General features: G+C 32.9%; 3 protein-coding genes across 3 annotated transcripts; 1 reads left to right on the top strand and 2 right to left on the bottom strand.

Moving 5' to 3' along the window:
* Positions 1 to 1,169: 1,169 nt before the first annotated feature.
* On the bottom strand, positions 1,170 to 1,913 carry LOC133703224 (uncharacterized). Its single transcript, XM_062127681.1, has 2 exons — positions 1,647 to 1,913; positions 1,170 to 1,460 (listed from the first exon to the last, which is right to left on the bottom strand). The coding sequence occupies exons 1-2, from the start codon at positions 1,782 to 1,784 to the stop codon at positions 1,248 to 1,250; spliced, it is 351 nt and encodes a 116-aa protein (XP_061983665.1). The 5' UTR covers positions 1,785 to 1,913; the 3' UTR covers positions 1,170 to 1,247.
* A 3,781-nt stretch (positions 1,914 to 5,694) lies between these two features.
* Positions 5,695 to 7,990, top strand: LOC133703349 (uncharacterized). The gene is made up of 2 exons (XM_062127821.1): positions 5,695 to 6,397; positions 7,375 to 7,990. Exons 1-2 carry the CDS (start codon positions 5,942 to 5,944, stop codon positions 7,732 to 7,734), a joined length of 816 nt encoding a protein of 271 aa, XP_061983805.1. The 5' UTR covers positions 5,695 to 5,941; the 3' UTR covers positions 7,735 to 7,990.
* Positions 7,991 to 11,967: 3,977 nt separating this feature from the next.
* LOC133703350 (vesicle-associated protein 4-1-like) lies at positions 11,968 to 15,015 on the bottom strand. The gene is made up of 7 exons (XM_062127822.1): positions 14,499 to 15,015; positions 14,315 to 14,385; positions 13,888 to 13,969; positions 13,650 to 13,768; positions 12,581 to 12,658; positions 12,365 to 12,484; positions 11,968 to 12,270 (listed from the first exon to the last, which is right to left on the bottom strand). The coding sequence occupies exons 1-7, from the start codon at positions 14,767 to 14,769 to the stop codon at positions 12,217 to 12,219; spliced, it is 795 nt and encodes a 264-aa protein (XP_061983806.1). The 5' UTR covers positions 14,770 to 15,015; the 3' UTR covers positions 11,968 to 12,216.
* Between the last annotated feature and the right edge of the window lie 1,929 nt (positions 15,016 to 16,944).

Genomic DNA, 16,944 nt, shown 5'->3' on the forward strand with positions numbered 1-16,944 from the left:
AAACCTGAGTTTGTAATTGGTTTGGTAAATTCAAAATCTAGATGATGCAGTATAATTCGAGTGAGACCTGAGTTTTTTTAATAAATTCAAAAAATATAAAATTAGTTTATAAGTACTTAGCCTCACTTTTTTTATAGTTTATTTCCACATGAATTGGTTCTTTAATTTTTCAATGTGAGATAACTATATATAGTCTATACCCATGTATATTATTTTATAATTTTTTAATGTGGTAACTATATATAGTATATATTCAAATGGATTATTTTTTAATATTTTAATATGAGATACTTACACTACACTTTATTTTTTTATAGCCTATATTTAGATACATTGTTTCAAAACATTTCCAATATTAAAACTTCAAATATAATTTTTTTATATTTTTCTGGGTTGACTTGGAAGAACTCATACCATTTAGAACTTTGTGAGGCTTGTATCTTGGTCGGGTCAACCCAAGGATATTACTCGCGCGGGCACAACAAAATCAGTTTTTTTTTTTTGGTTACAGGTGCAAATTCTCGAATAATTACGAACTCGTTGAGTTCCTTGTAGGTTACAAGAGAGGGCGACCCGGTGATGGTGTCAAAAGTTGCTGTATGTTAGGCCCTGGAAACTTCAGTGGCGATGAGCTCTTATCACGGTGCCTAAGAAGACCTTTTAGAAAGACCTTTTTTCTACAGCTATTGATTTCTTTTCAACAACCAACACAAATCCACACGAAAATATGGCTGTTAGTTTTTTTAAAAATTTTATTGTAATTATTAGGATTAAAAGAAAAAAAAACCCTCATCAAAGCATCTTTTGTCTTGTATCAAAATGTGGTCATAAGAACTCATTCCATGATCCATCCACACAGTTCCCTCGTCCCATTGCCAAAACTGGTTTGTCTCTGCATGATTCTTACTTTTTTACTTGATTTATCCAATCAGGTAGAAATCTTCCATGTGATGCTCTTATATTTCTTCTTTACCTTTCGTAATTGTGATCCCTGATTTTCAAGAGATGCTAAAATGAAATAATTTCTTTCAGCTTGCATTTTAGACTATGAATATGATTACGATTATGATTCTGATAATCGCTACAAACTCTGTGTGTAAACTTGATCAAGTTCAAAAGAGAACCTGTGCAGGCCAACGTAATTAAGAAGAACCAAAGACAAGAGAGGCTAATAGCGAAGAACCTGTGCTTTCTTCTCTTTCATTTACAAGGCGGGTTACCGGAAAAGCAGAACAGTAAAGGAAATATCAAGCTTTCATTGTATCTAAGGTCCCTAATGGTTCTAAGGGTTCAAACTGATTTTTCTCAGGTTCTGGATAACTAGCAGAGCCCCTGAAGAGCAAGATTGAAAGGCTTCCAACCTGAAAATATATGAAATATCCAAAGCAGTGAGTTACAAATGAACCAAAATCTCTTCCCACAACGCAATGCCACCCTGGTCCATACATCCTATCAAATTCCTGCATCAAACACAAGCACAAAACCCACTTAAATAAGCCTGAAAATTCAAGTTTCACATTCTATTTGCAAAACTTGTATGTTTAAATATTCTTGGTACATGTGTGCTACCAAATTCCTGCATGCATGCGCGCGCGCGCGCGCCCACAGAGACAACATGCATGCTCCATATGCATCTTATAGCTCACCTGTTTAATAAAACGAGCTATGTCAGTGGCGTCAGTGGCGTCAAAGAAGTCGAGGGCTTTGGCTGCAAGATCAAGGGCATCTTGTTGCATGGTTTGAAGCATGTCAGTCTCACCAATGACTGCCTTGCCTTCTAGCATGGCTAATCTGATTTTTAGTTGAATATAAGGCCTTCTTGAAGGAAGAAATTGAGAGATAGAGATGTCGGTAGCTAAGAAATGAAGAAAAATGGACCAATTGGATATTGGACAAGGTCTAGATACGAAGTTCTAGAGGTGGTGATGGTGGGGATTTATATTGAGCTGGGAATAAAGGGGTGGCGCTAGTGGGTCAGCCACGTATAGGATTCCTTCTTTGTGGTCAGTAACTAAGGATGTGGGATTATGCCATTGGAATATTTAATTTGATCTTGATGAGCTTGGTGGACCCTTCTACGCAAATGACCCAATCTTGATTCTGCTACAAATTGTATAGCAAATTAGGCATTGAATATGTCGAGTTAATTTTTTTTTTAATATAAAAAATATTTAGATATTGCTAATGAGATTTTTAGTGAAAAAAAAATTATGAGGTTTGAGTCGATGTTATCTAGTTAACTTTCTGGATTCAAAAACAACATTAACAACCTATAAAATATAGTTCGACTCAAAAAAAAATTTAAAATAATAATTTTTTTAATATTAAAATAACAATATATTGAATTGACTTGGGTCAACTCAGATTAACATGTCAAATTCATGACCTAATTTATGAGACTGTGATAGCCCCGTAAAAATTAAATCAAAACAAATTATAAAACTTCATTTTCAATCAGCTTATTGTTAAAGGATGACATTAAAAAAAAAATTAATTAGAAAAAGACCTAAAAAAGAGACTCGAGTTGGCTTGTCAAATTCGCAATTTGGGTCATAAAAACAAGATAACACCATGAAAAGAAAATCAAATCAAATTATGAAGTTCGATTTCCAATTAGTTCAATATTAAAGAATAAGACTAAAAAAGTATAAAAAATGACCCAAATTAATATGTTAAATCTATGACCTGAGTTATGAGATCGAGAAAATTTCATAGAAAAAAAATTTGATTTAACTTAGATTAACTTACCAAATTCACGATTCTGGTCATAAGACTGAGATAACCTTATAAGCTTAATTCTCAATCAATTTTGTCTGATCCAATATTGAATGATGAAATTTATAAAAAAATTTAATAAAAAATGACAGAAAAATAAGCCAAGTCAATATGGGTTAACCCGCTAAGTATTATTCTAGGGTTACGAGGTCAGGATAACTTCATAAAAATCAAATTGAAATAAATCATGAAATTCAATTCCCAATCAAATACAATATTAGATGATGAAACTGGAAAATAAAATCAATTAAAAAACACTGAGTCAACTAGATTAATCTGCTAAACCCACAACTCTAGTTATGAGATGGAAACAACCAAATAAAAAGCAAATCTAATATTGAAGGACATGAGACCAAGATATATAACCTCTTAGAAAAAAATTATAAAAAAACATGATTTAATCGAGGTTAAAATACCAAAACAAATCAAAATAGATTATGAAACTTAATTTCTAACCGACCCACTATTGAATGATAAAATTAAAAAATATTTAATATAAAAAATAACTTGATTCAATTCAGGTTAACCCATTAAACATTATTCTCGAATTATAATACTAGAATAATTAATACAAAACAAATAAAAAATTAATAAAATTTAATTTTTAATTAACTAGAAAAAAAAATTAGAGCTGGGGAAATTACTATTCATTGCTAAAGTAACTTGTTAATTAATGATGATGAAGAAGAAGAAGAAGAAGTGGGAAAGGTGCACGGAGGTTTGATACAGGGCAGGATTCATGCAAGATTACAAAGATGTTAGGCCGACATTTAGCTCAGACAGGTGGCTGGTGATTTGTGGCCTGTCCATGGGATTTTGCCAAGTGTCTTCTGACAGGATGTCAGCTCACGGTGGTTTTTGTCTAGTTCTCTCGGGGTCTATATCTGAGATTGATTGTGAAGTTTTTGTTGCTTATAAAACTCATGCTAGTGTCGTGTTAAGCATGATTTAACTAACCAAGAACATGAAGCCTCGAGAAGATAAATTTAACTGGCATTTTATGTGTGCAGGGAAGTAGAATACGCTGCTCCAGAGGAATACAAGCACGTTTTCTGATTAAATCCCTTCCCCTGAAATACACAACGCAGTGAGTGCTTTTCCGGTGAGAAAATTGCTGGGAAAGGAATTTCAAGAAGGAAGGCACTGCGTAGAATCTGCTGAAGCAGTGTAGCTGGCTGGCAAGCCAGCACAGACCAAATGCCATGGGAAGAATGTTGGTTATGGTTGATGAGCAAAAGTATCCAAGTTTAATGATCCCGGTGCACCGGCCATGTCTTGTCATGAGGGGAGCAACACTTAAGACAACTAACCTGCGTATGACTGACTATCTAGAAAAAGTCTATGGAGTGAGATAGATTCTTCCTGATACGTTCTGGTTGAGAGAGATTGGGCGGTGCTGTAGCTATAAACCCAGGCCACACATGCTAACAATCAAACATACAGCAAGTTCTGTCACTTCCGAGTTGGCAGCATTTGGCTACCAATATAAAAGTCACAACTTTTTAGTAGTTGTTCAAATTACCTTTAAATTCACACGTTTGATTTTTAATTTTTATGTTTTTTTTTTTACTTTTCTAAGTTAATTGGGTTAAATTAAAGTATCTCCCATAACATTTAATTGAAAAACTGAAATTTCAAGTTTAACTCATTGTATTAAGTTTAATTATAATATCAAATAATTTTTATGAACTAAAATATTTTTTTATATATATTTTTTTTAATGTAACCCACACAACATAAAATGAAAAGCAAACTAGTTAGTGCTACTAGGGATCATATTTTGTAGTCTATCCACATTATTTATTGATGAAAATAAGTACAGAAAAATTTGCTCATTTAAATTAGTCCGAATATATATCCATTATGTTCAATTAAATTATACTCACATTTCATCTTATATACAGAATCGATTACACCAAAACGTGGACTCGGTTATATATGACAACATTTGACTTCTTCATCGAAGCAATGTCTAGTTATTTAACAACTTAAAAAGGTTATTATTGATGGCAGTTGTCGGTGGCCAGTTCCAAGCGATCCCAGCTAAACTGGCCAGTTCAGGCGGTGGCTACATTTTGTTGAAGAAGAATTCAATCCAAAAAGTCCTCTTGGCTTTTTTTTTTTTTTAACGTGGGTGTTCGGGCCAGCTTGCGCGTACCTCGACTAATTTCACGGGCCCTGAAATTAACGACCATGTAAGCCTCCAGTGATCATCATATGAGCAACCACAAGACTCGAACCTTAGACCACAGAGGGAGCAAACCTCATAGTCTCAAGCTCTTACCATTGGACCACCACCTAGATGATTGTCTTCTTGGCATTTTATTCATTTGAAAATGTGGTTAAAATTATATTTTTTAAAAATTTAAATTTTTTTATTAAAAATTATATGATTTTAGATCATTTTAATATCTCATATTAAAAATAATTTTTTAAAAATAAAAAATATATTATTTTTATATATTTCTAAATACAAAATACTTTAAACCATACAAATGCTACAACAATTCTAAAGACACAATCGACAAAAGTTTGCAAGTGATGGCAAAGAGCCTCAGGGCATCCACTGGCCTAATTGAGATCCACTGAGCCCATCCGAGACCTGTCAATGTTAACGTAGCCATAAAATTTTCCAACATGTTAACGTAGGCAGAAGGCTGAGTTGTTGTGCCGTCCCCTGTCTTCACCATTTCTTTACATCGAAGAATCCAATCCTTGTCAAAACAACCTTCCCCATCTTCTCCACTATGGCTAAGCTAATTAAAATATGGAAATGTTGTTGCCATGCCAACTCCCTCAGTGCTGACACCCAACCCACTTCTGACAAATTACAGCATGTCACCGACTTGCACGAACCGTGTCGCCGACGCTGAAATCACCAACCAAACCATGACATATGTACCTTTTCTTTTGAAAAAAATAGTGTAGAAATAAAAATGAAAGCATCCTCGAACGTGAAGACCAACAAAAATATTCCAAGAGTAGAGCCAGCTTTTCTTTCGCCTACCTTCTCTCTTAACCACAAAATTTTCTCACCCTCCCTGTGATTTCTTTCATTACACCTAATATCTTCCCTTTCTTTATTCTGCCTCTCTTGCATTTCTTTCTTTCTCTTTTGTCAAGGCAAACCGGAGGACAAGGGACTGCCGTGCCGCATCATAACAATATGGCACCACGTCTCTTATCCTGCTTCGGCAAAAGAAATAGCGATTCCTCTTCAAAAAACCAAAACCATGCAAATGTAACAGTTGATGTATCAGCGGAGGAGCAGCGCCGTGGAGGGGCTGTGTTGGTGGAGCTGTTCTCTTCACAGGGATGTGCAACATCCCCGGCAGCTGAATTGTTGGTGTCAAGGCTAGGGAGAGGGGACTTTCAACTTGAAATGCCTGTTATTGTTTTGGCTTTTCATGTCGATTACTGGGATTATATGGGGTGGAAAGACCCTTATGGGGGTAGTCAGTGGACGGTTAGACAGAAGGCTTACGTTGAGTCTTTGAAGCTTGATACAATGTTTACGCCACAAATTGTTGTTCAAGGGAGAACTCAGTGTGTGGGAAATGATGAGGAGGCTTTGCTGTCTTCCATTGTCAATGCACCAAGGTTTCCTTCTCCCACATTTCAGGTTAGTACTTTTATACATACATATATATATATATATATATATATATATATATATATATATTAATTACCTCTTTTCCTCCGTCTTTTGCCTCGGAATTTTTTCCTACTTTTGTTATTTTCTATGCCTGTAGTCATGGATCTTTGTAATTTTTTGTGCAATGGGGCTAGGTGATAGAGATATATAAAAAAATAGCCCTGCCCAAAATATATAATTGTGACATGCTTTTTCATTAATCAGTAGTTTAGGAAATGTGATAATTAATCATGAAATAAGTAAAAAAAAAGTGATGCTCGTGATAATTAACATGGTTTTTTTTTTGGCTATCATGTGATATAGATCATAGATTGCAAATTATTGTTCATCATTGTTACAAGTCTGCTTGAGTAAAGATTGTCAACAAAACAAAGGAAAATTGGAAGTTGATCTCACCATTCAAACGTCGTGACAATGAGCGTGCTAGCAATATTGTGAGAATTAGAAAAATGACAGAAAATTTCTTTTACAGAACATGTTCAAATAATTAAAACTAAACCCTGCTAAGCTTTTCCAGTGATCTGAAACATCAAAATCTTCTTCGCTAACTCCTTGAAAAAATCGGTATCAGGGATGTAGATGTTCTAATTCGATTATATCATTTAGGAATCTAGTTTAAAATTGCCTGACGAATTTTGCATTTGTTTTGTTAGTAAAGTGACCTTGTTTAGCATCATCTGTGTACCTATGAACAACTACTTTAATGGCAACAGAGGAGCTAATTTGGAAAATGACAGCTTTACCTGATTGTGTTTGGGTGGATGTGGCATCATGGCAATGTCATCTCTTCTTTAAAACATGAACCTGATAATCACTGAATATTGGGATGTTAAATTTAGGTAGTACGATTCAGAATGTGAAATCAGTCCTCAAATTGAAAAACACTAAAAATGTTTGTATCCTTAAACTCTGATCATGTATAACTGCAATCCCCGTGGTAACAGGCAACATTTCTAAGGCCTACAACAGATTCCTTGCAAGTCTCTATGTCAGGAGCTTTAAGGGCTAAAGTTGACCACAATGGTGTCAATGTCATGGTGGCTCTGTATGAGAGTGGATTGGTGACAGACTGTCCTAGGGGAGAGAACAAAGGGCGTGTCCTGTCAAATGACTATGTTGTTAGAAAGCTTGAAAAGCTCTGCACTGTCAAAGACATCTCTGCCAAGAAGACAGTTTCAGGAACTGTTAATTTTGCTTTATGGGAAGGCTTCAATAGCAGCAAATGTGGTATTGCTGTCTTTGTTGAAGACAGCTCCCATCAAATTTTTGGGTCACAGAGCATTCAGTTCCCGGATACAATATGAGACATTCAGACTGAATCAACGACGATATGCTGGCTATGATCAACCTCGGACTTTTGTGTACAGTATGTGTTAGATAATAATTTCTTTTTTCCTTTCTTTTTTTGATCTTTCTAAATTTTTTTTTTTACCCGCTTTACATGTGGTAGGAGATGGATAGAGACATTTTCGCGGTTTGCTGGTATAAATTGCTTCATTGATATCTTTGTTTCTGTGGGAAAACGGAATTGAAAAATTGGAACAAGTTGATTGCATTGTATGATTTTGTTGGCATCTAATTACTTTCAAGTAGTTGCAGATATGCTATATCGATAATTGCATTATAGACTTTGCTTTACCTGGACCATACTCTTCTGAGTCGCAGGGCTAGAAATATTCCTTTTGTCTTCACTATGAAGATTGTGAGGTCAGGTAATAGCTTCAAATGGAATCTTGTAAAGCAGAAATCATAGGATTTCAAGTGTTAAATTCGCAATGAACTCAAAATACAATCTTTATTTTATAGTTCTTGAACATCAACAAGACCACCAGGTTTCGTCACGGAGAGGTTTTTTCTGTTCTGAAAAGTTCAGAAGAGAGAAATTCTTTATCAGTGCTTGTGTGAATTTGGATGTTGCCTTCAAGGGCTAAAATTTACGTAGAAGTACATCTCCTGGGGTTTATAGACTTTTATATTTGGATATTTATATAGAACACTCAATTCGAGCCCCAACAACTCAAATAAAACACCATTCTCAATGATTTCTCTGCTGCCTGATACTTCTCATAAGATGTTTTGCCACTTTCCCTTCATGAATCTAAAGAACTGGAGAGGGGTTTAATTTGCACTGCTGACTATCCTATTGCAGCACTCCGTATCTCTAGAAGAACTGGTGATTTGGGTATGATCAAATAACCTTTGAGCCCAAATGCAGCTCCTAGAGTGGAAACAACGCAAGCTTTGTTCGTAAGCCTCGTTCTAAAAGTTGGTCTCTAAATTAAGATATCTGAGGCTTTAGTGTAGAATTCTACTGTAACTGAGAGAAGGGGATTATATTGGCCGGCCTATAATGGCCAAGTTGTGTCTAAAGTAGCAGGTGGCAAGGTTCCTTGTCATTTGGAAATGAATTATTATAATTATTATAAGAAAATATGAACGATGTAAGAAATCATTCTAGCAATCCAAAGTAAATGATTTTGTTGTACTCAAAATGAACCTAACAATTAGGACCAATATAGTCTTTTCATATGGCTATTGGTCATTAATATATTTATAAAGGATAAATAAATCATTTTATATTTATTATGCATAATGAAATGGTTATATTGTCTTTAAAATCAATTTTTAAAAAAAGGTTATATGTTTACGGGAGTTTTTGTATTTTCAATTTTTTAAGTTGAGTGAAATGATTTATGTCCCGTTTGTTTGTTGGAAAATAATTTTTTTTATATAGTGATTTCTATAAAAAATAAATTCCTGAAAAGTAAATTATTTTTAGATGTCTGATAGTGTCATAGAAAATAAATTAGAAAATACTTCATAGTATTTGGCTATTCCATGCAAAATGAGATAAAAAATAACTTATAAATACTTTATTTTTTAAGTTTATTAAAAGAATAAAAACCAAATATAGTAGATAAAAATATTGAAGGAGGATGAAATTGAAAAAACAAAATACCAATTTCATAAATTGTTTCAAATAAAACAAATAACAATAGAAAAATAAAGATCAAACCTAATAGGTAAAATAATAATAATAAATTAAAAAATAAGAACCAAATTTAATATAAAAATCAAATTGAAAGCCCAACAATAAGGAGCTAATCAGAAGGATGGATGTAGAAAAAATCAAAAAAATATTTAAAACAAAATATATAACAAATAAAATATTAAAGATCAAATTTAATATAAAAATAAAATTAAATCAAATTGAGAGCCCAATGGTAAGGAGCTAATTGGAAGGATGGATGGAGAAAAAATCAAAAATATATTAGTAACAAAAAAAAATTCAAAACAAAATATATAACAATTAAAATATTAAGGATCAAATTTGATATAATTAACAAATAACAATAACTTCTGGAAAATATATTTCGTCTAAAAAGAAAATGAAAAATAGTTTCCTATAAACCAAGCTAAATGTTTATTTAATTATAAAATGTTTTACAATAACCAACTTTTCTTAAAAATAAACAAATATACAAAAGTTTAAAAAATAGTTTCCAAAAAACCAGTTTCCACGAAGCAAATGCCCTTAAAAATGGATTTTTCTTTAGCTTATATTCAGGGGTATTATTTGTATTTTCACTTGATTTTCTTTGTTGTTATTAGGTTTGTTCAGGGACAATTTTGTAATTTAAAAAATATAAATATTATTAAAAAAAAGATGGTTAACCTGTAAAATGCACACGTTAGCGTGTGGACAACATATGTGGTGTTGTTCAATGACCAAACGCCGCCTTCCACAGTAGCATTTGAATCTCTCAACATCCCTCTATAATGAGGCAACATGTGTAACCAACAACCATCCAGCTTATCAACGATAACTTTTTTTTTTTTTTCTCCTTGATTTTCATGTCTGTCACTTCAAGATTTCAAAACAGCTCTTCGATTTGTTATTCCTTCATATTTGATTTCTATTCTTTTGATTTCTATTTATTTTACTTGAGATAATTTATAAATTTAGAATTTTTTTCAACTTCATCCCCCTTAAATGTTTTTCATCTTTCAAGTTTGATTCTCATTCTTTTGATTGCTATTTATTTTATTCAAGATAATTTTTTAAATTGATTTTTTTTTTACATTTTCACTCTCCTTAGGTTTTTTTTGTTTTTACTAAATTTAGTCTTCATTCATTTTATTGTTATTCTTTTCTCTTTGGTATTTTTTTAAAATTGATTTTTTTTTAATTTCATCCTTCAACATTAAATTGGTTGGGAATTGAGCTTTTTGATTTAGTCCGGGTCTAAAATTTCACATGTTGTGATTTTTAGAGATTGACCTAGTTTTAGAAAGTTCATCTGGGTTTGCTTTATCTTTTCTTCTTTTTTAAGCTCATGTTTTTTCAGTTTCATCCTTCAATATTTATTTGATCGGAGATTGAGCTTCATTGATTTTTATTTTATTTTCTTTCTACATGATTTTTCACTAGTTATAAGTTTTAAATATAACTTGGGTTATCTCGAGTCTTTTATTTGTTATTATTTTTAAAATTTAGCTTTTTTAAAAGATATTTTTTAAAATTAGATTAAACTAATTGATTAAATATAAGTATAAAATGTTCACTACATGATATTTTAAAAAAGAAGAGACTTCTTTTATTTTATTTGGTAGACATCATTTTATTGGCATGAATAATTATTTGATTAAATAAAAAGATTGTCCAAAAAAATAAAGTTATTAAACACAATTGCACATGTTCCATGTTGCAAGATTAAATATCTTGATTTATATTAATTTCTTGATCTTTTTGATTTTCTTATCAAGAATAAAATTATTCTGTAAGTACAGATGAAATAGTTAGCTAGCATATGCTATTATGTGTTCTCATCGGTATCTTCCTTCTCATGTTCTCTTATTCTATTTTTCTTCAATAAGTACTCGGGGGTATTTCTCATTGTGCGTTTCTATCAAAAAAAGGTCCCCATTCCCTCCAACTTAGCAATAAAATAAAACACTCTCTCCTTTCTCGAGGACAGGAACTACAAATACAAAAACAAAAACAAAAAGCCGAGTATCCTAACCAACCAGACCATGCATCTTGTCCAAGTGAAAGCTTTCAGGCAAAGTTTGGATCTCAGTGGGTGCCTAGCGCCTACTCTTACAGGGTGAGAAGTAAAGAGCTAGCTAGCGTATAGTTGAGGAATCAGGCTAGTTTAGGAAACCATGGGAATATTGAGAACGCATCCACCCTTTTCACAGAGCATAAACGCGTAGGCATAAGGTGGAAAAGAGATGATGTTAAAATAACAAGGAGAGCATCTCTTCGCCGGAAAGTTCACGTCACTTATCGCGGCACTAGATAATCTAACGGCATGCCGTACAGCAGGAAAAGATCTGACATTGCTGTTGATAGAATGCAAGAGCCAGCTTTCAAAATTAGCTCAAGACAGAGAAAAAAAATAATCATACGAGTCCAGTATGATTTTCATGATGGCCTAACAAATGCATGTGATATCTAATAAACAAATGATTAATGACCAAATATAACTTCCAATACACAAAGCCAGCACAAATCTGAGCAACCCATCCCTAAATTATACCAAATAAGATTGATTTATTTCCATTGCAAAACAAATCCGCTATGTACACATGTAGAAGGGCAAGCCCATCCCTAGCACCCTGACCTGACCTCCATACCATCCATCAAACAAATATCGGCATAACTACATGATTTTCTCCTCTTGGTGGCACCTGACTGCCGACTCAACCCCACCTCCCCTTGCCCATTAGTCAAGAGGCTGAATTAATACAACTTACAGCAAAGATCAGACCGCGTGCCACACCTATTCTGCTGCTTCAACGTGTTGTCGAGCCAGGTACTTTTCTCGCCGCTCTTTCTGAAGAATAAATAGTAATGAAGGTGAAGAAATTGTATTATGACATGAAAATCATAAAAACTGAACACTGTTAAATCAGAGAGAATATCCATACCCATTCATCTATCACGAGACCTTCCCCCACAACACGGGGCCCTGTGTCTGGTGGAGGTTTCTTGCGTGCTTCAAGAGCAGCCTCTGCTTCAGCCAACTGAAGCTTCAGTTTCTCCATTGCCTTCAGAGAAACAATCTCATTCTCATTTTTTAGCTTTTTAGCTTTTTATCGTGCACATAATCAACAACTGAACACAGAAAAACAAAATTTACATACAGGACTAGGATGCTCTGCATCTAAAAACACAACCCGCAATATGCGCTCAACTGTTACTTGATCCTTTTGTTCATCAAACTGCAAAAGGCAAGGTCAATTTGGGTTCAAGAAATGGAAGAGGCATAAAAGAAGTAGAAGCATAAGGAATATTTATGAGCAGTCTCTGGCAGCACCAGAATTATCATGTTTAGACGCACATAATTTAAATGCAGATAATTCCAATCACAGTTTTCCCTGTCAAACATGACAAGAAACAAACGCCAGCTTTTCAGAAAACTTTGGAAAAGATATTGGAAACTTGACAACTCATCCCTTTTTTAAACATTTATGTTTGGAGTTCTTTAAAAATCCTCCAATACATGACAATACTGCACAGCCGTGTAGTTGCAACCCAACTACCATAACAAACCTTATAAATGAGGCTCTTGTAGGACCTAGATTGAACATCAAGGTTATTTAAAAATCTTATATTCAATCAAACTAAGCTGCAATATAAATAGGCAACAAACAATAATTAAGATGGCTAAAAAATTCAACTCCTCAGTTCACTTGTTAACTAGTGATGCTCATAGGTAAGGCTTTTTTTTTTTCAGAATTATGTTTCTTGACCTTGCTTGCACTCATTTGGCATCTTCAACTATGAAAATGAAAAACAGACCGCTGCCGTTTCTATCTCCAAACCACTAATTTTATTTCCATGGATATAATTTTTTTTTAATTCATTAAATTATACTCGCCATGGAATAAGAGTTCACTGAAAATCTTTGAATCCCACAACCTCATGAACATTGATGAAAACCCATTATATGCCACAAATGCCAATAAGCAAAGTTTGTCAGCAGTAAAGCTTCCAAAATTGCATGTCCGAACCCTGAAAAAGTTTATCCCAAGGCATTACGGCAACAACCAAACATTAACATTTCTCCAACAAAAAAAGCACTGGATTTTTCATTTTATTTCAAACTTTAAAAGTGAAACAAAAACTATTGATGTGAATAGCTATTCCTCAACACCAAGTATAATACAGAGACAGATAGTGATATAAAAGGCACAACTCAACATGACGTACCAGTTCAGGCACATACTCTATTCCTCCCTTCACTTTCAAACTCACAATCTTGAATTTAACATTGCTCTTCTGGTCCATTTGTTTTGCATTGTTCTCCGGTTGCTCCACAAACTTGAAAACTATCCATCAAAATATAAAATTCGAATCAACAGAATAAACAACACAAAATACTACCAAGAGCTAATAAGCACATCACCCCTTGAGACACAAACAAATGGAATGATCATGAGTAAATTACCCGTCGCAATAAGGCTCTCTCCTGGAGCAAGGATACCACCGGGTGGACGCATGTAACAGCTCTTCGGTGCAGTTGTTTGAAACTATAACATCACATATAGATATCAGTTAGATAGTTCAACAAGATCGTTATCAATGATCACAAGTCAGAACACTAACAAGCATAAACTCAGGTTTTTTTTATATAAAAAAATTCAATAAAAAATTCACATTAAATCAAGAATAAAAAAAATGCACACAAAAACAAGTTACTACAGGTAGGACACCAGCGGAAAAGATCCCATTCAGTGTACTGACAAAATATTTAAAATAGACAAAAATTAAAATAACACCTAAAATGCAAACCACAAGGTTAAATTTAATTCGTATTATTAAATAATGTAATTAACCTCTGTGTTATAATTATTAATTTTAACAAACACTGATACCTTAAAAGCAACATGAGACTTGCTTCTGTTTTTTAACCTTATCGCACTTCTTACTTGCTTCCCGGGTTCATCTATAATAATAATAACAATAATTAATATTAAAATGAATTAAACAATAAAAATAGCAAAAAAAAATAGTTGACAAAAGGAAAGTCAACAGGGATAAGATTAAAACGCAGCGTACAAGGGAAGTAGAGATTATTAGCAGGATCAAGCCGGAGCCTTCGCGGAGCAGGTAAAAGCGATCGCGCAACAGAGGACACGGTTGCGGACTTCAAACCGCTGCTATTAACCTCCACGTGTCGGACACTGTTGCTGCTGCCCTTGTGACTGTGGTTAAGGTTTTGTGTAGAAGAGGAAGTGGAAGAGTTAGTCGCTGTTTGCCAGAACGGACAGAGCCTAAACAGCTTCATGTTGTGGTCGCCGTTACTTTTATTCCGGCCAGACACCCCCATCTATCACCGGAAACTCCACGTGGCCGGTAACCAAAAAGACTATCAGTTAGTTATGTAGCTGTTCAGTAAGAAGAAGGGCGTGCCTGGAACGAGTTTTAAACATGGGTGTCGGATTTGAAATGGTTTTTGTCCAACTTGAGATTTTATATTTTGGTTCTGGAGTCCGTGCTTTGGTGTGGTTGTACGCAAGGGTAGATGTGGGATTGAGCAAGGGTAGAGGGGGTATATTAGGTATGAAAAGTAGCGGAGGGTGATGGTGGAGGGGAGGAGCGTTAATCGAGCTGGTGATGAGAATTAATGAAGGGAAAACTAAATTAGGTAAGGTTAATGTTATGGCATTTACGGTTGTCGGCTACGTTTGTTGGCGTGGTGAAAGGTTGGTTGGTTGGGGATTAGTTGGGCAATTAATTAGGTGAATAGTGATATTCTTCCGGTGGGCGTGCTTCTGAATATTTAATGGCTTCCGCGGCTAAGAAGCAGTCGAATGGCTTTGCTCTGTGCTATAAATAACACTATCCTAATATGATGATATTTGTCTAAGTTATCATTAGAGTGAGATTAAAGATTTGTTTGCGAGTGTTGTGGGTGATTTGTTGCCTAATACGCTAATACCATCTTCCTTTGCCAGAAAGGAAATGAATTTCCCTTATACTTCCCTCTTAAATTATTAAATACTTTTGGTGTGTTGCTTTTTATTAAAAAGTACATTTCGTTATTATAATTAATTATATAAATACCTTTTAAATTATCTCGTTAGCAATGAATTACACCACCTATGTGGAATTGGTGTTTATTAACGTATTAAATTAGATTCAACTAGGTAAGTTGTATGTGTGTTGCTAAGAGCTATATCTAGAAACGTACACTGCTTTTAATTATAAAATAATTAAAAAAATATTTTTTAAACATATAATCAAGAGCTAATAGTACTAAAAAAATATATGATTTGATTTTTAACCAACAAATAAATAACATGCAAAAAATTTGCACAAATTGTCTCATTATATTCCCTTATATTTCACTTTGTTAAATTATTAAATACTTTTGTAGTGTTGGTTTTTTATTAAAAAGTAAAATTGATTATAATAGTTGATTATATAAATACCTTTTAAATTATCTCGTTAGCAATGAATTGCACTTATGTGTAATTTGTGTTTGTTAATATGTTTAATTAGATTCAACTAGTTATGTTGCATATATTGTTGTGAGTAATTTCTAGAAACACTTACTGTTTTTAATTATAAAATAATCAAAAAGAGAAAAATGTTTTCTAAACATGTAATTTAAAGGTAGTAATATTAAAAAGTATATGATTTGATTTTCAAGCAACAGATAAGTAACATCCGAAAAATTTACTTAAATTATTTTAAATTTTATATAAGAATCAATTTGTAAAATATAAAAGAATATCAATCTAATATAAGTATTATTTGAACAACTCAAAACAAAATATAATATGATAAACAAAAAGAGTATGAATTTTTTTTTAATATTGTGCCATAGACAATTATTTAATATTGTTATTGCATCTAGTCTATTGTCTTAATTTTAAAATCTTTTAATGTAATCATTTGTCTCTAACTTAAATTTAAAGCTAAATTTTATAATAATTGCTACAAATTAATAGAAAAAACATAAATCTTGATTTTTTAAATTGTCCGAAAAAAACCATTAGCGATATGTCTTCTTTCATTGTAAATGACCTGTCACCCACTTTTTTTTAAAAAAAATAAAGACAAACAATGCATAATCCTCTCCCAAATTAAATAAATAAAAAAACCCCTAAACATTGGCATGCCTGGGCTTTTTCATTAAGAAAAGGTGAGTGGACATAGCCCATTAATGCCCAATTTCTTTATTCTTGTTTTTATCTATTGTTTCTATTTTTAAATATTGATTTATGCACTTTCTTTTATTTCTTAAACAAATTGAATTGTTTTGTTTTTAATTAGTGTTTGATATTTTCATATGCTTTTAGTTATATGAAACCCTGGAAAGATTAGCTTGATTTATATTGAATTTATTATTATTATATTTGATATGATTTAACTGTATTTGTATGAAATTTTTATAAAACAAACATAAATTATTTGTTATTAGCAATAATATTGAACCCCGATGAAAATATTTAAAATAAAAAGGATAGTGAATGTAAAAATTTGTATATGTATTTAT

This window comes from Populus nigra, chromosome 9, assembly GCF_951802175.1.
Source record: "Populus nigra chromosome 9, ddPopNigr1.1, whole genome shotgun sequence".
Lineage (NCBI taxonomy): Eukaryota > Viridiplantae > Streptophyta > Magnoliopsida > Malpighiales > Salicaceae > Populus > Populus nigra.

What these genes read in the sequence shown, in the direction of transcription:
- LOC133703224 (XM_062127681.1), bottom strand. Translation starts at nt 1,784, where the DNA reads ATGCTAGAAGGCAAGGCAGTCATTGGTGAGACTGACATGCTTCAAACC. An exon ending in TAGCTCGTTTTATTAAACAG is followed by an intron (nt 1,461 to 1,646) that starts GTGAGCTATAAG and finishes TGTTTGATGCAG; the next exon opens with GAATTTGATAGGATGTATGG.
- LOC133703349 (XM_062127821.1), top strand. Translation starts at nt 5,942, where the DNA reads ATGGCACCACGTCTCTTATCCTGCTTCGGCAAAAGAAATAGCGATTCC. An exon ending in TTCCTTCTCCCACATTTCAG is followed by an intron (nt 6,398 to 7,374) that starts GTTAGTACTTTT and finishes CCGTGGTAACAG; the next exon opens with GCAACATTTCTAAGGCCTAC.
- LOC133703350 (XM_062127822.1), bottom strand. Translation starts at nt 14,769, where the DNA reads ATGGGGGTGTCTGGCCGGAATAAAAGTAACGGCGACCACAACATGAAG. An exon ending in AGTCTCATGTTGCTTTTAAG is followed by an intron (nt 13,970 to 14,314) that starts GTATCAGTGTTT and finishes GTGATGTTATAG; the next exon opens with TTTCAAACAACTGCACCGAA. An exon ending in ATGCAGAGCATCCTAGTCCT is followed by an intron (nt 12,485 to 12,580) that starts GTATGTAAATTT and finishes GTTTCTCTGAAG; the next exon opens with GCAATGGAGAAACTGAAGCT.